Source organism: Amblyraja radiata, chromosome 20 (genome assembly GCF_010909765.2).
Source record: "Amblyraja radiata isolate CabotCenter1 chromosome 20, sAmbRad1.1.pri, whole genome shotgun sequence".
Classification (NCBI taxonomy): Eukaryota; Metazoa; Chordata; class Chondrichthyes; order Rajiformes; family Rajidae; genus Amblyraja; species Amblyraja radiata.
In genome coordinates this window covers 9320310-9344955 of record NC_045975.1, presented here as the reverse complement: position 1 = coordinate 9344955, position 24646 = coordinate 9320310, and the positions used below count along the sequence as shown (strand labels likewise).

The following is a 24646-nucleotide window of genomic DNA, read 5'->3' as shown; positions in this document are numbered from 1 at the left end:
CACCTAGTGATCAGTCACGATCGTCCTTAGTCTATTCAATGCGAGTGCTTCTTCCTTCATAAAGAAGGCAGAGAGTGGGTTTGGGAGTTCAGGTTTAGAGGAACTGCTATTGAGAGTTGCAAAGAAGTCGGGGTGGGGCAGTCAGAATGGTATCCGCCCCTTTATTGTGGGAGGAGAGCAGTGACTGGACTCCTTACAGTGGCATCAGGTGGAATCATTGACCCACAATTGGTCATCTTGCTACTTGCTTAGTTTTTTAGTTTAGTTTAGAGATACAGCGCGGAAACAGGCCCTTCGGCCCAACGAGTCCATGCCTACCAGCGATCACCCCGTACACTAACACTATCCCACACACAGTAGGGACAATTTACAATTTTACTGAAGCTAATTAACCTGCAAACCTGTACGTCTTTGGATTGTGGGAGGAAACCAGAGCACCCTCGGAAATCCCATGCAGATCACCAGGTTAATGTACAAACTCCGTACAGACAGCACCCATGGTCAGGATCGAACCCGGTTCTCTGGTGCTGTAAGGCAACAACTCTTCCGCTGCACCACCGTGCCGCCCCAAGTCATAATCTTTATGACTACAATGTGTTCTCTGTGATTGAGTTAGAAATAGGATCTGATCTTGGTCTCATCTTCGCTTCCTACCAGTGCCAACATAGAACATAGAACAGTGAAGCACAGGAAGAGGCCCTTCGGTCCACAATATCTGCGCTGAACATGATGCGAAGTTAAACCAGTCTTCTCTGCCTTCACTTGACCCATATCCCTCCATTCCTTGCAAATGCATGTACCTAAAGCCTCTTATATGCCTCTATCACATCTGCCTCTACAGCACCCCCCCCCCCTCCCATAGCAGCGTGTCCCAGGCACCCACTGCTCTCTGTGTGACAAACATGCCCTGCACATCTACTTTAAACTTTGCCTCACCTTAAAGCTATGCTCTCCAGTCTTTGACACTTCCACTCTGGGAAACAGGTTCTGACTGTCTACCCTATCTTGGCATCCCTTCATTTTATATACTTAGCCTCTGACACTCCAGAGAAAACAATCCAAATTTGTCCATCCTCTCCTTATAACTAATGCCTTCTAATCCAGTCGGCATTCTTGTAAACCTCTTCTGCACCATCTCTGAAGCCTCCACATCCTTCCTGTAATGGGGCAACCGAAACTGCACACAATACTCTAAATGCCGCCTAACCAAATTCCTATAAAGCTGCACCATGACTTCCTGACTCTTATACTCAATTGCTGAAAGCAAGCATATTATGCCTCTTTCTTAATGTTTAAAATCTATCTCAGTCTTAAATATATTTAATGACTTACTGCAGCTTCCACAGTCCGGGTTAGGCATTTATAAAGGTTCGCAATTCTTTGAGAGAAAAGCTTCTTGCTCATCTCAGACTTAAATAACCAACCCCCTATCCTGAAACTATGCCCCACCCCCTCCCCTGGATCTAAACTCCCTCGTGGGGAGAATCATCCTCCAGTTTCTACCCCATGAACTTTCCCCTGAATCATACAAGTTGCAATAAGATCATCTCTCATTCTTCTAAACTCTCACGAGAATGAACACAATCTACTTAATCTTCTGTTGTAAACTAATCCCATCATCCCTGGAATCAATCTCGTAAACTTTTTTACCCCGCAAATTCATCCTCAATGAGGTGACCAAAAACTGTTCCCAGTATCCCAGATGTGGTCTTAAAAAATCCTGATTATGGCAAGTCCAATTCAGGACCAGTTACCTTCCTATAATCACCAGGTTCTTGATCTGACCTGCAAACTCTAATCCGAGCTCGCTATCAGTGCCCTACTGACCACCTCTTGCAGTACCATGATTTGTCATTGTGGTTTGCACTAATGCCTTGTTATCTCATTGTATTTTCAATGTCTTTTATAGTTTACACATAATTAATGTCTGAGTGTGCATCTGAGTCTATGGTCCTGTGTTATTGCTGCAAGCAAGATTTCCTTTGTACCTGTATATCACTGGACTAGTTTTCTCAGAGATACAGCATGAAAACTGGCCCTTCGGCCCACCGATACCATATCGACCATCAATCACCCATTCACACTATGTTCTACATTATACCGCTTTCACATCCACTCCCTACCTTCTGAGGGCAATTTGACAGAGGCCGATTAACGTACAAACCAGCACGTCTTTGGGATGTGGGAGGAAACCAGAGCACCCAGAGGAAATCCACGCCGTCACAGGGAGAATGTGAAAACTCTACATAGGAAACAACTGAGGTCAGAATCAAACCCGGGTCTCTGGCGCTATGAGGCAGCAGCTCCACAATGTCCCAACTTGCGTAAATGACAATAAACAGGAGTTGACTTGAAGTCATTACTTTATGTATTTCATCTTGATTGCAATGAAATACATTATTTATTTTTGCCATTACATGCAGTATCTGGATTGTAGTGTTGGAGTGAAGCTGCTATTGGCATTGAGTGACTTGAGGAATAATAATGTGGAGTGTGTTTCCTTCAGTAGCAATCTAAGAACCTTATTAGCATTCCCAGATGCGGCAAAAGGTTTGTGTAAAAGCCTCCATGGGGAAGTATAACATCTCTGGGATATGTAGACCAATCTGGAAAATCTGAGCACTCAGAGTCAAGAAGAAACCTATGGGATAATAATGGAACCTCAAGACCATGCAAGACTTGAACTTCCAGCATTAGCTTTATTAGTCAACTCAGAATCCATGAAACTAAGTCAACTTCAATCCCCTTCGACCTGCCCAGGAAGCGAAGTGATGTTCTTTATCAGGCTTCAGACTTTATTTCAGACTTTAGAGATATGGCGTGGAAACAGGCACTTCGGCCCACCAAGTCCATGCCGACCAGCAGTCACCCCCTACACTAGCACTAACTCGCATACTAGGGACAACTTACAATTCACAGAAGCCAAACCTGTACACCTTTGGAGTGTGGGAGGAAACCAGAGCACCTGGGGAAAACTCATGCGGTCACAGGGAGAATGTGCAAACTCCTTACAGACAGCACTCATAATCACGATTGAACTCGGATCTCTGGCACTGTGAGGCAGCAACCCAAGGCTGTGCCAGTCCTTATCCAATACAGCAGAGAGCCACAGTCATAGAGGGCCCTTTGTCCATGCCGACCAAGTAGGCATATAGGGCTGGTTCCATTCACTTGCATTTGGCCCCACAGCCCTTTAACCCCCCCCCCCCCCCACAGACCACCACGTACCCAGGGCAGAGGCCAGTCCGTAACCCAAACCCCACAACATGTGCAGTTTCCCTTTGGAAGATTACATGTGTTTCCTGCCCTTCCATTCTGGGGTTTTAATATGGACGCATAGAAGCTGAAAAAATGTGAGTCAGATGCAGGTCACCCTGTGCTGCAAAGCAAGGAAATCTGACCTTGTGGAAATGAGCGCAATGGATCAGATGTGGACTCATTCCACTGCTGCTGAAGGGGAATTTTTTCATCGGTCTGGTGTTTTCATTCAACTGTTATTCATGCTTTAACATTGTCCCAGAACTATACACATTCTTTCACTATTTGCTGGATACGTTTGCAGTTTTGTGGCTCATCACGTACTTATCTCCTCTGCAGTGACCTTGAAGCAATGCCTGTGTACGGCTTCAGAGTCAAGGCTGAGGCCTTGGGGTTAAAAAAAGGAAGAACAATTGTCAATCTGTGTGTGACAATGGTTCCACTCATGTGACTAATATAGAAGTATGGTTCTGTTCCCTTGCCAATGCCCCTGGAAGGACATCAAATTTCCTTTGGAACTGCTTAAGATGCATTTTTTTCCCCCTAGATTTTCATCGTAAACTTCCATCCAGCAGTTAAATTCCGATGGATTTCCTGAAAGCAAACAGCGGTGCCAATACTTCGACACAAAATCATAGAATTATAGAAACAAGAGGGACATTTGTCCCTTGTGACTGTTCTCATTGTGTGGGGGGGAAATCAACTGTGATCACTTGATTCTACTCTTTTTCTTCAGCTCCCTAATTTTAATATATTTCTCTTTCAAACGCTAAGCTGCTTTTGAAAGGAAAGATGGATCTTGATTCGATCTATGTTTCATTAATTTTATTAAAATAAGTCTTCTAATCTCTCTCTTGTATCTGAAGTTAATGTGCTCCCTCCTTGACAATCTCATTGACCAATAAAAGTGTTTTTTTGTAGGCAAAAAGGTGCCAGTGTGCACAATTAACAAACGTATAGTATGTAGCTAAAAATTAAATTAGTAACGTTTTAACTTTTTAAAGATCTTACAATTAAAAAAAAGCACTGACTTATAATATTTTTCCCAATTTGGTTTGTCAACATTTTTTCATTAAAGATTGTAAAAGGCAATGCCTAGAAATAAAATTCTTCACTGTGTCGCTTTTAAATATCTCAGCATATTCTGTCAGCAATCTTAATGAGATTTAGCGATAACTCAGGAATAATGCCAACAACCCAAGGATTCACACATTCTTCAAAAGGTGGAACCGTAATAAACCGCAAGAACTTTAACCCTGGAGCAAGCACAGTCACACATCACTTCAACTATTCTATCTGTATGATTACTTTGTGTTTCAAAAAAAAGAGAGAAAAATGAAAACATTTTGTTTTGAGAGAAAGGAGGGCCAACCGTCCTTCACAGTTAAAATTAAAAATAAACATTGGCTTGAGAATGGTCAAAAGTCACCAATAACTCAGGAGTGGAATGCAATTCTGACAGCCTCAAGAGGAAATGCCAGCAACGTGTGGAAAAACATTCCCATAAAATCATCACTTTCTGGAACTGGTCGGGACCAAATCTTCTTAGTGAATGATGAAACATTGCACTGATTACACAATAGCAGATAGACAGGAGGGACGGGCCATCCACAGTGTTAGAACACATAGAAGCTAAGGAGTAATTCTTCACAAGTCAATCCGTCCTCTTTAAATTCTCAATAAAACCACTTCCAAATTTTTTACAGACTATTTCCAGTTGGGATACCGTTGTTTAAGAATAATTCCGATGTCTCCCTTTGATTTCGTGTTGATCACCTTAAATTTGTAATTTCAACTCGGCAACAAGAGTATGCGATAGCTCTTTGCCCTGAACTTGAATCCCAGCCTCAACACTATTGCTTGGACATATTGGAATATACCTGCAGAGGCTCCAGTTTCCAATGCTGCCTTAGATATTTTGTCTTAGAATATTGTTATCACTATACTTTATTATTTAATTTCTTGGCCGATAACTTATTGGTAACTAAGGTTTCAGATCTCTTACATTGGGACGGTGAATTGCTCTTACAGCCAACCCAATAAGATCGGAATATAAAAGTAGGTTTGTGTGCAGAATAATTGGTTATTTCTTATTTCTTAATCGTCTTTGAAGCATTCCCACGGTATGAGATTCATTTTCAATCATCAAATGAGAATTGCTTTAATGAATATTGATGTATGTTTCAACTGATCTATGTCCTGTTGGCAACACCAAATTCTGATTCATGACCTCAGAATAAAACAGTTACAAGAGTCACAGAAGGTTATAATCATAGTTTCTCTTGGAGCAGAATAAATACAAATTCCAATTTGCTTATGCATCTAGCTTATGCATGCTAATTCATACATGTAACTAACATTTGCAAACTAAGGAAAATTACATTTAAACTGTTTTTTGCTTGGTTGGAACGTATTTGAGCCATTTGGACGGCACGGTGGTATAGCGGTAGAGTTGCTGCCTTACAGGTTCGATCCTGACTACGGGTGCTTATCTGAATGGAATTTATACGTTCTCTCCCTGACCGCGTGGGTTTTGCCCAGGAGCTCCGGTTTCCTCCCACACACCAAACCGTACAGGCTTGTAGCTTAATTGGATCTGGTAAAAATTGCAAATAGTCCCTAGTGTGTAGTGTGTGCTAGTGTAACGGGATTCGCTGGTCGGTGTGGACTCTGTGGGCCGAAGGGCCTGTTTCTGCACTGTGTCTATAAACAGAACTAATTTTATCTCACATCATGAATCATGTTTTTTTAACTAAGGCTGAATTTGATGAAATTGTAAATGTGTTCTTTATAAATGTGTTTATGGTTTTACTATGTAGATTGCACAGAAAACTTGCCCTGTTATGCAAGTTCAAAGCACAAGAGTTACACGCTGAAGTAACCTGCCCTGGAGTTATTTTTTTAAATCGATAAATGTCGTATCTGTAGCTTGTCAGCAAGCTTATTCCGTTCGAGTTTCCCACTGGAATTCTTATTTCCTGTTTCTGACAATGTTCCCCTATTCTTGCCAGTATTTATTATCGTGCCTCTCGTTGGGAAAATGTTGCTCAACTTGACAAGATGATCTTTCTCTTTTTTGTACGATCACGATATTAGATTTAAATTGCGGCTCAAGTCAAGAGGGTGCTCCGCCATTCAAATAAAAATCTGTGATATTGGTTTACAATCTTCCTGAACCGAGTACATAAAGGACAAATCTTGGCTAGCCTTACAATACAATAAATTAGACTTCCTTTGGGGGGTTAGGAGTTAGGGATTTTATAATTGGCAGGCATTTAAACCATTAATGGCCACTTGGCTAAATTTCAAATAGGAAATTTGGATTTCAAGGTAATATGTCCTAAATCCTCCATCTGGTGGAAACAGTCCTGGATAAATACCTCCATTCAGGAGGCAACTATAACTCACTGCTTCCCATCTCTGTAACTTATACAGATATTTATTGCACCACCCCTCACAATTTCTCCCTGGAAAGGATTGAATTATAAATGAGATGGTGGCCTAGGAGAGTAGATGGAGTTGTCTTTGATGTCACCCTGTCCTCAAGATGCTGCATTCAACAAAATCTGATTCTTATTTTCACGAGTGCCTCCCCAAACAGCCGTTATAAAATGCATCCACTGTTTTGAGTGTAGGAGAGGGGGGAGTGGAAGAGAATGCTGAGTGGTGAGCCAAGAACTGTTTTAAGGGATCCCTACTGTTTTGAGCTTGTAACATAAACTGCTAAAATGTGTAGATGTTATTGATTTAGGAAGGAGCATGGAAATTTTTAAATGAACCAGGGAAAGTATATAAATAGATGGAAGATCAGATTAAATGGACTAATGCACTTTAGACTTTCGAGATACAGTGCGGAAACAAGCACTTCAGCCCACTGAGTCCGCGCCAAGCAGTGATCATCCCATACACTAGTACTATACTAAACATTAGGGCACATTTTTTTTTTACCGAAGCCAATTAACCTAATTAACCTACAAACCTGTACGGCTTTGAGTATGGGAGGAAACCGGAGAAAACCCACGTTGTCACAGGGAGAACATACAAACTCTGTACAGGCAGCAGCCGAGGTTTTGATCGAACCCTACTTTCTGGCGCTGTAAGGCAGTAAATCTACCACTGCGCCACTATGGCGCCCTGTGCACATGGCACAAAAAAATGAATGAGTAGTGGTTTCTATTTTGAAGATCAATTAATTGCTTCACTAGGAGCTAGCATCACTTCAATGGGCCAAATAACCTCCTTCGGAGCTGCAATAATTCTGATTCTAACCACCATGTGAATGATGTTGATACAAAGAGTATGCTGAAAGAGATGGCGTGAGTTGAAAGAACTAGCATTCAATTTGTTCAATGCTCAATATGCAACAGAATAAATAGGAAAGGAAATTTACACTCTCATGAAACAAATAAAATCTCACGTCTTTCAACCCAAAATGAAAAGTATGCATTTATACATTAATTTTCATGACCCCCAGAGCCAAAATAAATGGATGTAAATCATAAACACACCTGTTATTTTGCACAACCCAATGCTATCTTCTTTTCGGGGTAGGGAATCTATGTTATCCCACTTTCTCATCCATTCCATACACATTACATGCAATTTACAGAGGTCAATTAACCTATAAACCTGCACACATTTGGAAAGTGGAAGGAAACCAGAGCAGCTGGGGAAAACCTGGCGGTCACAGAGAGCACGTGCAAACTCCACACAGACAGCATCTAAGGTCAACATTGAACCCAGATTTCTGGTGCTGTGAGGCAGCAGCTCTAACTGCTGCGCCCCTGTGACTTAGGTGTTGAGCTGCTAGACTGCAGAAGGCGATAGAAGAATGGTAGAGACATTAGATTCACATATGCAATCCCTGCCATAATTTTAACATCAATCTGAATAGTGCATAACCAAGCTCCATCTATTTGTTTTCCATCACAAAGTTTGGGGACTTTCTGAGTCCAGCCAAATGTTGGGGGTGAATTTGGTACATGAGGCCAGTCATCCATTCAATGTGCTTTCATGGCTGCTTGGTTACAGGGGACACCTCGATGAGCTAAAGCCATGTTGTGTTTACCTGTGTGCTTCCTGCTGTGCATCTGCAAGTGGGAGAGTTTGAAGTAACGCTTGTTGCACCCGGGGTACGGACACATGAAGGGACGCTTCTCGTTGGCTTCTGTGTTCGCTCTGACGATGGTGGGAGCCACACCTGGGATTCTCCGAACATCCTGAAACAATGAACATGCACCAGATTACATCGGTGATACAAGACCTTCCAACTCCGACTTGTCTTGTGTAGGAAGGAACTGCAGATGCAGGTTTATACTGAAGATAGCCACAAAGCACTGGCGTAACTCAGCGGGTCAGGCAGCATCTCTGGAGAAAAAGGATGGGTGACTTTTCCGGTTGAAACCCTTCTTCAGATTGAAAGTAGAAGAGGGGGGGGGGGGGGGGGAGGGGGGGAACATTTTCTCCAGAGATGCTGCCTGACCCGTTGAGTTTTGTGCACTTCATGTCTATCCAATTTGTCCTCAACCCATAAGTTAGACACAAAATGTTGGAGTAACGCAGCGGGACAGGAATCATCACTGGAGAGAAGGAATGGTGACTTTTCGGGTTGAGACCCTTCTTCAGACAGTCTCCACCCAAAATGTCACCAACTGCATCATCTGTTCCTTCCTACACATTTTGTTCTTAACCTGTTCTTGGTATTGAAAGCAATAATGATATACTATTCCCACAAACCCTTCTGGACCAACCAAATCCCTGGAAGACTATGACTCCAAGACAGAGTGGCGCACAGAGCTTGGAAATATGCCAATTCCAACAACGGAGAGGTCATCACAGAGCCCACAGTGAAATCACCGGGATTTGACCTCCAATGGCTAACCCTGAACAGAATCCGCACCCTCCATGCAAGAACAGCCCATCACCTGCATAAGTGGGGGATGACAGACAGCGCTGCTTGCGACTGCGGACATCCAGACCAGACCAGACCATCCCACACATCGTGAATGACTGCCCACTGAGGCTTTTCCCTGGTGGCATCAAAGCCCATCCACCCAGTAACTGATGCTGTCCTGGCCTGGATGTCTACCCATGACCTACAACTTTAGGCTGATGAAGAAGGGTCTCGACCTGAAACGTCACCCATTCCTCCACCCCACAGGTGCTGCCTGTCCCACTGAGTTACTCCAGCATTTTGTGTTTATCTCTTTCCATCCGGTTTTGTTCCCCCCATTCCTCCTCACCCCGCGCATAGGAAGGATGTCATAAACTGGAAGTGGTGCAAAAATGATTCATGGGTCTGCAAGGTATGAGTTAAAAGAGAGGCTGGAGATGCTGAGATGTTTGGACTGCATGTAAATCAAGGATAATGGAGACTGACTTTGGTGCTTTCCCTCACAGTGGGAAACTTTTGATTCTGCTGTGTGGGGATGTTTTATGTTGAACTCTATCGTGTGTTGTGTTCTTTATTTTATTGTATGGCTGTATGGTGATCACATTTCACTGTGCCAATTGGCACATGTGACAAATAAATGTATCTTGTATCATGTATCATGTTGCAAAGCAGGTTAAGGCCAATGATGAGATCCACCATGACCTTACTGGAGGGCTGATCAGTCTAGCACAGCATCCTGCTCCTGCTTCTTATGACTCTAGGCAAAGTGGAAGCCATGTCAACTGCCTGTGTCCTGCACATTGATCATCTCTTTTGGATCAATGGGAACCCATAAAAGAGGAGGGAGAAATAACTAAAATCATAGAATTGCAATAATTGAACTAAATTAGGGTGGCAAGTTGGCGTAGATGTAGAGTTGCTGCCTTACAGCGCCAGAGACCCGGGTTCGATCCTGACTATGGATGCTTGTATGTACGGAGTTTGTACGTTTCCCCCGTGACCTGCGTGGGTTTTCTCCGAGATCTTCGGTTTCCTCCCACGCTCCAAAGACGTAAAGGTTTCTAGGTTACACAAAAATGCTGGAGAAACTCAGCGGGTGCAGCAGCATCTATGGAGCGAAGGAAATGGGTAACGTTTCGGGCCGAAACCCTTAAGAAGGGTTTCGGGTTTCGGCCCAGAACGTTACCCATTTCCTTCACTCCATAGATGCTGCTGCACCCGCTGAGTTTCTCCAGCATTTTTGTGTACCTTCGATTTTCCAGCATCTGCAGTTCCTTCTTGAACACAAGGTTTCTAGGTTAATTGGCTTGTTATAAATGTAAAAAAACTGTCCCTAGTGTGTGTAGGATAGCGTTAGTGTGCAGCGATCGCTGGTCGGTGTGCACTCGGTGGGCCGAAGGGCCTGTTTCCACTAAACTAAACTAAACTAAACTAATAAGGGCAGGTAAAAGAGTTTCCATTCTCTTTCCATTGGCAGCACCACTTAAACAAGAATGCAATGTTACGACTAATTGTTACCTGCTGTGCACAACCTCCCTGTCTCTATTATACATTGCCTGATCCTTAGAGCACGACACACCATCTGTTTGGGAGAGTGTAGAAGGCAACTCCACAGTGTCAGTGGGGTCAAACCGTTTGCTTTTCCAGTTTCCATGGACGAAAACCATGGCCCAGATAGAAGTGTGTTATATAGGCAGGGTGTTAATCAAGGCCTCCCTGTCAGAGAGGAAACCATAAATAACCTGTTATATCAGTGGGTGTGATATATCAGAGAGAGAGGTTTCACTGAGAAGATAGTGCAGTGATTAATATTCAGAATGAAGTGCAACAAGTGTAGATAAAATCAGTACTGATTGAAACTATTCTGCCAATTTCTCAAAAATATCCAGCTGAAAGGGGTGAGAGTTGTAAATCTTCAGACAACTGCCATCTTGACTCATTTTCAGACGGATGATAGAATGAGTGTGGAGTCCACATTTTTTTTTTTTAATCTGCTGATACAAAACAGGATCTCTTGTCTGCTGCTCTTGAAGCATTGGGAAAGCCTCAAATTAGAACCATCTGCGTACCACAAGTGGTCTTGTAGTTCAACCCACTTTCACACTGCCTGCAATCAGCCTTCTCAAGGTCAAGTGCGAAGGGTTGGCTTTCTCATAAGACAGCGGCAGAGACAAGTGGGGGAATTAAAGCCGGCGTCACTCACCTGAAGGCCTCTGTAGACCCCGTGCGTGTGTATTCTGTACTGGGTGCTGCAGCTGTACAACATCGGGGCATTGTCGGTCTCGTATCCCGCTGTATGGCTGAAAGCAGATGATTGGTTAGTCAGGACAAAATAACACACTCTACTCTCCCTGGTCACATTTCCTCCCAAAATTCCCTTTTAAAAGAGTGTCGACAATTATTCCCTTCGCAATGGAAAATAAGACGTCAAGTTGGACATTTATAAAGTTATTTTCAACACTTTAGGATGTCACACGTCTCCTTACGGAGATGGACACGGCGCTTTTTTGAAAAGGCTTCACTGATGTACTGCAGAGAAATGTACGGCAGAAGCCAAGGCAACTATTGCATGGTCACAAGAGCTGTAGCTGATCACTTACCTGGTCATCTGCGTTGGTGAAGTTGGTTACAGGACAAACATTGACCAAGACACCACGGAGAACACGCTTCTTCCTCTACGAAGGTTTCATGGAGTGTTTCACCTTAATGCACCACTCCAGTTTTTACAGGTTTTCACAGATTTTAGTGCAGCATGGTGGCGCAGCGGTAACGTTGTTACCTTACAGCGCTACAGACCCGGGTTCGAATCTGAATACGGGTGCTGCCTGTACGGAGTTTGTGACCGTGTTCTCCCTGTGACCGTGTGGGTTTTCTCCAGGTGCTCCGGTTTCCTCCCACATTTCAAAAACGTCCAGGTTTGTAGGTTAATTGACTTCAGTAAAATTTTAAATTGTCTCTAGTGTGTATGATAGTGCTCGTGTATGGAGTGAACACTGGTCGGTGCGGACTCTGTGGGCCGGATGGGCCATTTCCGCGTTGTATCTCTAAAATCTAAAGAATCCTCAAAGCATTTCTGGGTTCCATAGAACATAGAACATAAAACATACAACATACAACATAGAACAGTACAGCACAGGAACAAGCCTTTCGACCCACAATGTCTGTGCCGAACGCGATGCCAATTTAAACTTATCCCATCTACCTGTACATGGTCTAAACCTCTTCATTGTTTATTCATGTGCCTGTCTAAATACCTTTTGAAAATGTCTACTGTATTGCTTCCACTACTTACCTTGGCAGCATATTCCAGGCATCTACCATTCTCTATGTAAATAACTTGCCTCATATGTAGCTTCAAATATTCCCTCTCTTACCTTATAAACTTTGCCCAAACGTATTTGACATTTCCATCACAGGAAAAAGATTCTGACTGTCTACCATATCTATGCCTCTCATAATTGTATATACTTCCACCAGGTCACCTCCTGCCCTGTCCCGCCCCCCGCCCCCCTGCACCCCTCCTCCCCAACCCCCACCAGCCTTTGACACTCCAGAGAAAAGAATCCAAGTGTGTCCAACCTCTCCTTTTGTCTAATACCCTCAAATCCAGTCACCATTCTGGAGAATATTTTTTACTCTCTCCAAAGCCTCCATATCGGTCCTATATCGTGGTGTCCAAAACTGCACATAATGCCCTAAATGTGGCCAAAACAACGTTTTATGCAGCAGCAACATGACTGCCCGGCTCCTATATTCAACATCCCGACTGTTGAAGGCAAGTATGCCATATGCATTCTTCACCATCCTATCTACGTCACTTACCACCTTCAGGAAGCTATGGACTGCACCCCAAGATCCCACTGTACATCAATGTTCCTAAAAGTCCCACTATTTACTGTGCATCTTCATCTCACATGTCACCTCCAAACTGCAATACCGCACATATACCACACTTAGGTGATAACATTACCAGGATATAGATGTTAGAATTGTGGGCAGTGAAATGGCACTCTCTCTACCATTTCTGTGTCCACCATTCTAATTGGTCTACTGTATATGCAGTTATCCTTTAATTTAGTTTAAATTATAGATAGATTAGATTAGAGATTATTTAGACAGGCACATGAATAAACAATGATTTAGATTTAGAGATACAGCGTGGAAACAAGCCCTTCGGCCCACCAAGACTGCATAGACCAGCGATAACACATACGCCAGTTCTATCCTACACACTAGGGACACTTTGCAGAAGCCAATTAACCTGCAATCCCACACATCTTTCGAATGTGGGCGGAAACTAGAGCACCTGGAGTAAACCCACACGGTTACAGGGAGAACGTACAAACTCCATACAGACAGCACCTGTAGTCAGGATCGAACCCGGGTTACTGGCGCTGTAAGGCAGCAACTCTACAGCTGCGCCACTGTGCCGCCCTAAATACCTTTACACGGAGACCCCCATAGAAATTTCCATACACCCCCACCATCCTCCAGCAGGCTTTTTGCTCGCATGGATATGCAGGGAATGGACAAATATGGATCATGTGAAGACAGAAGTGGCGGCACGGTGGGGCAGCGATAGAGCCTGATTCTGTGCTGTACTGTTCTATGTTCCATGTTCGGACTTACACGGTTTGCTGTAAGTGCCAGCCAGAGAATGACCAGATTAACAAGAGCTGGACAAACCTTTGGCAGAGCTTCTTACATGGGTCATTACACGGGGGATGAAAAACCCGGCAAAACGCGGTTTAATTTCACAGTGAGCTGGCAGAATCTGACACCCGAAAGCCAGCGATTCCCGAGCCAGCAGTTTGTAATCTCTGTGCAACCTCCCATTTCAGCAGTATCATTCACAGGGCAAGCAGCACATATCACCCTCTAAATCCACCACTGTCAAAATCACTCCAGACTCCACTTCAACCTTAAAAATTGAGCATGAGTTATATTCAGCTATTGATTCTAATCCCTAAGGTTTTTTAAATATGACTTGAATGATGGGCTGCCAAAGAGCTTCAGTCGTCTATTTATGCATGTAATATAATCTGTCTGGACTAATTTTCTTTCTTTGAAAGCAGTAAGCTGACCATGACACGTTTATTATTCACTCTTTTGAGTATATGCATGTGCCCAATCAGTGTTAAGGTTCACTTGATAGATTCACTTGCCTAAGCGTGCAGAGTCACAGAAGCATAAAAAACATGCAGCCAAGGAAAAGGTCATTCAGCCCATCAGACCCGGTGATAGTCCAAAAGAGACTAACTACACTGGAGGCAGTGGCGGCCTAGTCAATGGATATTTTTAAGGCGGAGGTAGAAAGATTCTTGATTAGTACGGGTGTCAGGGGTTACCGGGGAGAAGGCAGGAGAATGGGGTTAAGAAGGAAGGATAGATCAGCCATGATTGAATGGCGGAGTAGACGTGAAGGGGCCAAATGGCCTAATTCAGCTCCTATCACTTATGAAGTTCAAGTTCAAGTGAGTTTATTGTCATGTGTCCCTGTATAGGACAATGAAATTCTTGCTTTGCTTAAGCACACAGAAAATAATAGGCATTTACTACAAAACAGATAAAAGTGTCCATATACCATGATATAAATATATACACACATGAATAAATAAACTGGTAAAGTGCAAATAACAGAAAGTGGTTATTAATAATCAGCGTTTTGTCCGAGCCAGGTTTAATAGCCTGATGGCTGTGGGGAAGTAGCTATTCCTGAACCTGGTTGTTGCAGTCTTCAGGCTCCTGTACCTTCTACCTGAAGGTAGCAGGGAGATGAGTGTGTGGCCAGAACTTAGACTAATTCCTGAGATAAAACCATTGTTCAATCATGAGCAGAAAAATATGTGGGATCTATATTCTGTGGAGTTCAGAAGAATGAGGGGTGATCTTGTTGAGAGATACAAGATCCTAATCGGACATGACAGGTTGAGATGATCCCGGTGAGGGATAGGTGAATAAGGGGACAAAGTTACAAGACAAATGGAAAGTCATTTAACTCAACAATACGTTAAAAAAATATATTTTCGTAGAAGATGGTGAATCTTTGGAATTCGCCGCACAGAGCATTATGGAGGCTGGAGGCTTGGGAGGTTTTTAAGGGAAAAGTACATAACCTTTTGGAAGGTTAGGGTCTATGAGGAACGGACACAAAGGGGGGAGTCGGGGCCTGGAACATGCGAGCCATGATCAAAGTAAATGGCAGGGCAGGCCAAGTTTCCAAGCTTTCTCCTGCTTCTTTACTCTTCTAGCTTTTAAGAGGCATTTGGATAAACGCACGGATATGTGGGGAATGGAAAGATAAGGATCATACACAGACTGAGGAAATTAATTTAACTTAGTATTATGCTCAGCGTGAACATTGTGGGCCGAAGGGCCTGTTCCTATGCTGCACTGCTCTCTATTCTATGTTTTATAAGAACAGGGCAATGTCTTGATTGTTATATCTTCTTCAAGGTGTTCTAATCTCTCCTCAGCTTCTCCTCTTCCCAAATCTAAAGTCTTCGCCAGCTCCACAACTCACTGAACCCATCTCACATAATTTAATGGTATTAATTTATAGAACGTAACAGAATCTGTTCAGCAATAACAAAGGAAAGTGCTTTGTTTAAGCCAGTGTAATTTGGATGAGATGATGGAATAGCTATCAAATCAAAAATAGGAAGAGAAGTAGAGATAGAGAGAAAGTAGGGCTTAAAGAAAGAAAAATGAAAATGAAAATATGCATCTGAAAGTAAATTCTGACCTATATAATCAAGTGAGGAAAGAATAAAGATTAACTGTCCATTTATAAATACTTTCTGGGCCAGACAGGTTGATTAGCAGTCATTAACAGTCACGTTGTTAATTTAATGCTCATTCTATTAATTAGTTTAGTTAGTTTAGAGATACACCGTGCCGCCCATAATTATCAGACTTAACTTTTGTAGAAACATAGAAAATAGATGCAGGAGGAGGCCAATTGGCCCTTCGAGACAGCTCCGCCATTCATTGTGATCATGGCTGATCATCCACAATCAGTAACCCGTGCCTGCCTTCTCCCCATATCCTTTGATTCCACTAGCCCCTAGAGCTCGATCTAACTCTCTTTTAAATTCATCCCGTGAATTGGCCTCCACTGCCTTCTGCGGCAGGGAATTCCACAAATTCACAACTCTCTGGGTGAAAAAGTTTTTTCCCATCTCAGTTTTAAATGGCCTCCCCTTTATTCTTAGACTGTGGCCCCTGGTTCTGGACTCCTCCATCATTGGGAACACTTTTCCTGCATCTAGCTTGTCCAATCCTTTTATAATTTTATACGTTTCCATAAGATTCCCTCTCATCCTTCTGAATTCCAGTGAATACAAGCCCAGTCTTTCCAATCTTTCCTCATATGACAGCCCCGCCATCCCGGGGATTAACCTCGTGAACCTACACTGCCTCAATAGCTAGGATGTCCTTCCTCAAATTAGGAGTCTCATTACTGAGGATTTTTTTTCAAATGTAGTAAAAAAACAAGACTGTGGGAATGTTGTGGTTGAGACTGTGCTTCTGCAAGGCCATCACAGACCAACATAAACTGACTGAAGGAGGGTTGCGACCTGAAATGTCGCTTACCCATTCCCTCCACAGTTGCTGCCTGACCCACTGAGTTCCTCCGGCACTTCATGTTCTGTTAACAATAAATTGACCAGTAAGTTTCTGTTCTTTGTAGTTCATGTGGTATTTCTTAATTACAATGTTGCTGGCAGATTTTCATCCAAACATCTATGAAGTTTCAAGCCAAATACATTTAATGCTGAAATGTAAATGGACATATTTTTATGGAATGAAAGAGAATTTATAAATTATATCTTGACGGTCAGGATACTTAGAAGGTCAAAGGGTTTCTTGGGAAGAATATAGAAATCCACAAAAATAGTAGGATTAGATCCGTTAAAGCAGACAAAATCTTCAGTAATCTTCTTAAGATAACACGCAGAGAATAAGTTGGATAATATCTACATTATTTTGGAAGAACAAAAAAAAACTTCATATCAACACTTTAATTCGAGCACAACCCTCAAAGTGCTGGAGTAACTCAGCAGGCAAGGCAGCATCTCACGACGTGTTGAGTTACTCCAGCACTGTGTGTTCTATCCAAGATTCAAGCATTTGCAGTTGCTTGTGTCTACATTCATCTTAGCAAACAGCCAAAAGAAAGTTAGACCATGAAAGAAATTAAGATCCCATCAAAAATATTGCCAAAGTGTCAACCAATTCAGTGTAGACGGGAGCAAATATAAATAACTTTAAATATAATAACTTTAGTTCAACCAGTTAATGAAGTATTTTAGAAATCTGGTCACGGTCTATTGCAGAAAATAAGAATGTGGAAGAGAAGGAGGCTACGTGGCCCCACAAGATGGTTCCATTCTTCATTTTGGTTCTGACTCACTGGTGTCCATATCCATACCTGCTTTATCTCCATATCCGACCAAACCCTCAGGTATCTGGAAGCTATCAAGCTCAGATTTAAAATTAATAGTTGACCCAGAATCAACCCGTTTGAACCACCTCTCACGAGTAGAAGGTCCCGGAGAGCCACACGTGCGGCGGGAGTGTTCCGGGAAGTCGCGCGGGCCCAATCCACCCGCCGTACAACCGTGCCACTGACCGGAACGTGTCCCGGTAGGCCCGACTCGCCCCCACAGGCCACCCAGGGACAGCGGAGAAGTCGGGCGACGAGGCCTGCCTGGGCTGAGGGAGCCTCGGCGGCAGCAGCGATGAGAGCCTCGGCGGCAATGTGAGCCTCGACGTAGGTGGGGGTGGGGCTTTGACGGCAGAGGGTGCGTCGGCGGCAACAGGAGCCTCGGCGGTGACAGGAGTCTCGGCATGGTGGTGGGGTCTCGGAGCTGGTGGGGCCAATCGGCAGTTGATGAACATGAGGGGGTGGAGGGCAAGACTATGGGGACCCGGCGTGGGGGGACCACCATGAAGAACAATGGGGACCCGGCATATGGAGACCATGGTAAGGGACGGGGGAAAAACAAAGGGAAACCCAGTTGGGGGGCACTCTAGTTTTACAATCCTCTGCCCAGGGGATAAAGGGGCTGTCCCACTTGGGCGACCTAATTGGCGAGTTTAGAAGAGTTCAGGAGAGTTTGAAAAAATGTTATGTTGAAGACTTCCTTCGACTATGTAGAAGACCTCCTTCAACCTCCTTCGATTATGTTGCAGACTAGCTTCGACTAGCTACGACTAACTTCGGGAAAATTGGACACCGAATAGTGGAAAGTGAAGACGAGTTCCTTCGATCTCCTTCGACCTCCCTTCGATCTCCCTTCGACTATGATGAAGACTATCTACGACTATGATGAAGATTACCTAGACTAATATGCCGACCTACTACGACCTACTTCAACTAAACCTATGAGTAAAAAAAGTATCGATTTTTTCCATGGCGACCTTTTTTTACTCGCGGGCATTTTTTAACATGTTGGTTGAAGCATGAAGGAGAGTTACAAAGACCTCCTACGACCTCGTGTCGACCATTCTGCGAGTATGAGTCGAGGGCAAACTCGCCAGAACTTGCGGATTAGGTCGCCTGCGTGCGTTCGTTCGTTTGTTTGTTCCGGTTAAGGCACTGTGCACACAGCAGCCAGCCAACAGTCGCTTGTCTTTTTATTTTTTTCACTTTTAATGTCAAGTTTCTGTTTCCTTGTTGTGTGTAGTGACTGTTGGCAGACCAATTTCCCTCTGGGGATGAATAAAGTTTTATCGTATCGTATCGTAGAAGAATTTCTTATATAACTCCTGAACGGCCAGGATCTAATATTCCCGAGTCCCTACTTGCTCATGCAGCGGGAAAAGTAGCCAAAAGGCAAAATAATTGCAGTTGCTGGAAAACTAAAATAAATGCAGAGAATACTGTAAACTTAGGTCTGACAGGTCAGGCAGCTTCTGCGCAGAAAGAAACAGAGTTTAGGTTTCACCAGAACTGAAAGATGTTACAATAAGACTAGCATTATGGAACAAGTAGTATAAACAAAGAAATGCAGATGCTGGATTATACCAAAGATAGACACAGAGTGCTGGCATAACTCAGCAAGTCAGGCAGCATCTCTGGAGAAAAACAAAGGGTGATGTTTTGGGTCAGGACCCTTCTTCAGACTGACAGTCAGAAGAAGGGTCCTGACAGGAAACATCACCCGTCATTTTTCTCCAGTGATGCTGCCTGACCTGCTGAGTTACGACAGCACTTTGTGTCTATCCCTGACATTGTGTAACACCTTTCTCCCTCGCCCACAGAGAGCATGCGGTACTCACCAGATATTTTCTTTTAAATACGGTCAGTTGAGGGATAAGTATCACCAGGGCACCAACATTTTAAAGATCTCAGTGTGAGGGGATTGTTCAATAACAGTACAGCACAGGAAAAGGCCCTTTGGCCCACGATATATCTGCTTAAAGTAACCTCCTCTGCCTGCATGTGATCCATATGCCTCCAAACCCTGCATATCCATGTGCATCCTACATAAAAGCCTCTTAAATTACACTATCATATCTGCTTCCACCACCATCCCTGCCAGTGCATTCAAGGTAAAAAATCTGCCCCACATCTCTCTTTTAAACTTTGCTTCTTTCTACTTAAAGCTATGCCCTCCAACCTTTGATATTTTGCACCCTAGGGAACAAGTTCTGACTGTCCAGTCTGCCAATGCCTCTCATAATTTGATATCTTGTAGCTAATACTCTAATCCCCGGAGACATTCTGGTAAACCTCTTCTACACTTTCTCTGGGAGTGTTTCATAGGCTTGTCACTGTGACCATGGTCCCACTGGTAAGGTAGTCTAGAACTAAGAGACAGTCTAGAAAAGAGGTTGACCACATTAAAATGAGATGAGGAGGAAGTTCTTCACTTATGCAAATGTCTTTGTAATTCTCTGGCACAGAGAGCTGTGGACAAATCCCTATTGAGTTTATTCAAGGCTGAGGAAGATTTGTTTGATTACAGGAAAATCCATGGTTAAGAGAGTCAGGACAGCAATTGTAGGCCATTATCAATGTGTATGATCTTATTGCAAGGTAGTACAGGCATGAAGGGATTCCAGATTCAAGGACAGATTCCTCCCAGCTGTTAGTTGACAACTGAACATTCTATCAACAACTAGAGAATCGTCCCGAGCTACTATCAACCTCATTGGAGACCCATTGGACTATCTTTAATCGGACTTTACTGGACTTTATCTTGGACTAAATGTATTCCCTTCATCATGTATCTGTACACTGTGGATCGCATGACTGTGAACACATTGCTGCCTTACAGCGTCAGAGACCAGGGTTCGATCCTGACTACAGATGCTGTCGTACTGAATTTGTATGTTCTTCCCATGACCTGCATGGGTTTTCTCCGGGATCTCTGGTTTCCTTCCACACTCCAAAGACGTACAGGTTTGTAGGTTAATTGGCTTGGTATAAATGTAAATTGTCCCTAGCGTGTGCAGAATAGCATTAGTGTGCGGGGATCGCTGGCCAGCGCAAACTTGGTGGGCCGTTTCCGCGCTGTATCTCTGAAAGTAAAAACTAAAACTAAAAGCTTTTCACTGTACCTCGGTACATGTGACAATAAGCTAAAAAAAAACGAACTAAAATAACTGAAAGAAAGAACCGAATGGTCTGCTCCAATGCTGTTGAACCCTAAGATTATTATATTAAGTATTGTCTTCAGTTCTGGGCACCATGTTATAGGAAAGATGTTGAAGGGTACAGAGAGGATTTATGAGGATGTTGCCAGGATTAGAGGGTCTGAGCTATAGGGAGAGATTGATTAGGCTGGGACTCTATTCCTTGGAGCACAGGATGATGAGGGGTGATCTTATAGAGGTGTATAAAATCATGAGAGGAATAGATTGGGTAGATGCACAGTCTCTTGCCCAGAGTAGGTGAATCAAGGACCAGTGGACATAAGTTTAAGGTGAAGGGGAAAAGATTTAATAGGAATCTGAGTGGTGACTTTTTCACAAAGGGCAGTTTGGAATGAGCTGCCAGAGGAGGTAGTTGAGGCTGGGATTATCTCAACGTTTAAGAAACAGTTATACAGGTACATGGATAGGACAGGTTTGGAGGGATATGGGCCAAACGCGGGCAGGTGGGACTAGTGCAGCTGGGACATGTTGGCCGGTGTGGGCAAGTTGGGCTGAAGGGCCTGTTTCCACACTGTATGACTCTGTGACTCTACTGCATGTTAGTCTTCAAACTCATGCCTTGATGACCGTCTCGCCACTCGCCCATCGCCTGTGGTGAGGCTGTAGAGTCACCATCAGATGTCCAACATCTCCCACTAGATGAGGGTGATTCTGCCCTGATGGATCATCAGCCAAAACGTGTTGACATCCAGTGGGCATGCTCCCACAGTCCAGACAACGGGGACTGATTTATCCCATGGGCCAGCCAAAAATAATAGTTTCCAATGCTCATTAACTGTAATTACAATCAATGTGCTTTTGAAGTACTTTCTCCAACGTTGGCTAGTACATCGCAAGCTTGTCTTTGGTGAGGCTTACTTGATTACTGCACGACTGGGAAAGAAAAGTTAATAGGCATCAATCCTTCAGATAAAATGTCTCTGGTAACTGTTGATAGTGGTGGAGTGCTGGACATTTTAACCAACAGTTTGATAAGCCAGCTAAATACCTTGGCTTCACTTCTTAGTGATGAGGCTATGTCTAGAATTAAATTTCAGCAGGATCCTCATTTCTACCAAGAAGAAGCCATTGTTGGGCTTAATTTTCAAACTTTCCTGTCAAAATGTAACTCACAAAAGATTAAATTCTTTAAAGGGAGTGGGGAGAAAGCAGCTAGCTGCTTATGTTTGGAGATACTTGGAGCACATTTAACTTGGTGTTGCAATACATGAATGCAATATCATGTCCAATTTCTCACAGTTCCCCAGGGGTAAGCTCTTCCTTTGTTTTATATCTTGGAACTCTGTCAAGGTTGATGTGCTTCTTTCTTACAGAAACAGACATAACAGCGTCTACCATTACATTAAGAACTTGAGTAAGAACCCAGTAGCTTTGAAAAATAGAGCTTTTTTTTTTCCACTGACATCTGCCTGGAAGGCAGCTGGAGTTAATGCAGCCACACTGTCAGTGCGTGTGTCTGGGCGTGCGTCTGCCCCTCTTCCTGCTGATGAGGGAGTTATATCTGGGCAAACAATTGTAGCATGGAGTTTACGAGTTCTCCAGAACTAGCACTGATCGGCCCGCTGAGCGCGTATCTTATATTCACGGTTAAAATGTTACCGTGAAAACTAAGCAAGAGCATTTATTTGGTTTCTCAGCACAACTTTTTCCACTCAAAGGGTAGTTCATAGCGGGAATGGGCTGCCAGAGCTGGCTGTAGAAATGGATATCATTATTACTTTTAAAAGACATTTGGACAGATATATGGACAGGAAGAGTTTAGAAGTATCTATGATTGCAACTCTACGGCTTAATTTCTTTGGAGCATCGAAGGCTGAGGGTGACTTTATTAAGATGTACAAGATCACGAGGGGCATGGATAATTTGAACGCTCAATGTATTTTTCCCCAGAGTGGAGGATTCTAAAGCTAGAGGGCATAGGGTGAAGGAGAGAGGCGACAGATTGAAGACAGATCTCAGCACAATTTTTTCACTCATAGGGTAGTCCATATCTGGAATGAGCTGCAAGATATAGCAATAGAAGAGGATACAATTATTATGACTTTTGAAAAGCATTTGGACAGATATATGGACAGGAAGGGCTTAGAGGGCTATGGGCCAAACGTAGGCAAATGGGACTAGCCCAGAATGACAACTTGGATGGCATTGACAAGGTGGGCTGAATGGCCAGTTTCCGTGCTGTATAGCTCCATGACTATGTCTCTAATCATAACCTCTAGGGCATTAAATACTTACATTTCTATTGCATCAATCACAACCATGACATATCAACATGCTATACAGCTTTTGAAGTGTAGTTACTGTTGTAATGGGTGGCACAGTGGTACACCAGTAGAGTAGCTGTCTTACAGTGCCAGAGACTTGGGTTCAGTCTTGTTTACAGGTGCTGTCTGTACGGAGTTTGCATGTTCTCCCTGTGACCGCGTGGGTTTTCTCTGGGCCCTCCATCTTCCTCCCACATTCCAAAGTCAAACAGGTTTGTAGGTTAATTGGCTTCTGTAAATTGTCCCTAGAGTGTAGGATAGAACTGGGGTACAGGTGATTGCTGGTTGTCGTGGACTCAGTGGGTCTAACGGCCTGTTTCCATGCTGTATCTCTAAACTAGACTAAACTAACATGGGAAACACAGCAACCAATTTGCACACAGGAGACATCCACAAACTGCAATGTAATAATGACCAAATGATTTGTTATTCACGATGCTAGCTGGGAGTTAAAAATATATTAGGACATAAGCCAGCTTGCACTTCCCCTTGGTGCTGCACAACTCATCTGAGAGACAGATGGTTTTAACAATCTATGGGAAGGGTAATGCCATCCTCAGCACATCTGGACCAGGTCTTGAACCCACAACACATTCAATTCAGAGTATACTGTAAGTGCTACCAATTGAGACAAGGCTGATTGTATAGAATGAAGGTAAAATTAGACTGACAAAGCAAAAACAGATACATGTAAGCAAGACAGGTAGCAAGAATACACAGTATGTTCCAACATCATCATCTGTTTGCGAGAGAGAAGAATGTGAAGACCCAGCCATTAGTAGATTTTCCAAGTTTATATTGACTCATGTGATCCAAGTCTATAGCATCCTGAAATTGCAACACAAGAAGATAGAGTGGTATAGGAGGTGTATGGTATGCTTGCCTTCATCGAACAAGTGATTGGGTACAAGAATCAGGAACTCGTGTTGCAGCTTTACAGGACTTGAGTTAGGCCGCATTTATAATATTGTGTAGAGTTATGATCACAAAACTTTTGATTTCCCTAAGAGAGACACCAATTGCTGGAGTAACTCAGTGGGTCAGGCCTGAGGTGATTGCTCCTCTTGGAGGTGCCATCGGCTTGATGGGCCGAATAGCCACCTTCTGCATTCCAATACTTCCATGATTCTGTGAGTGTAAGTGGCATTCACTTACTTACAGTTCAGTTTAGCTTAGAGCAAAACACAAAGTACCCCAAACATCGCCTAGTTACTCTCTCCACAGACACTGGCTGACCCGCTGAGTTCCTCCAGCATTTTATGTTATGCTCAAGAATCCAGCATCTGCAGTTTTTGATATCTTCAACTTGGCTTAGAACCTGGCAACACTGTACTCCAATGCTGTAGTTTGCTGACAAGCCGATTTTTGTTTTTAAATCAACGATTCTGCAGAAAATAGAGGATTGATGTTTTGAGACAGAAAAATCTGACCTGTTGGGGAGATCCATGCTAGGAAGTGTGTGTGTGCGTGAGAGAGTGTGTGTGTGAGTGTGTGTGAGAGTGTGTGTGCCTGTATAGTAAATGTGTTTGTGTGTGTTTGTGTCCATCTGTGTATGTGCATTTGT

The 24646-nt window shown here is 43.4% G+C and overlaps 1 protein-coding gene across 4 annotated transcripts in view; it reads right to left on the bottom strand.

Moving 5' to 3' along the window:
* Positions 1-24646, bottom strand: part of wt1 (WT1 transcription factor) — a 77388-nt gene that overhangs the window by 14291 nt on the left and 38451 nt on the right. For all 4 annotated transcript variants that reach the window (XM_033038769.1, XM_033038770.1, XM_033038771.1 and 1 more), the window contains exons 4-5: positions 11355-11451; positions 8327-8477 (exon numbers count right to left, since the gene is read on the bottom strand). In XM_033038769.1, the coding sequence (XP_032894660.1) occupies positions 8327-8477; positions 11355-11451 (248 nt within the window). The remainder of the gene's footprint in view (positions 1-8326; positions 8478-11354; positions 11452-24646) is intronic.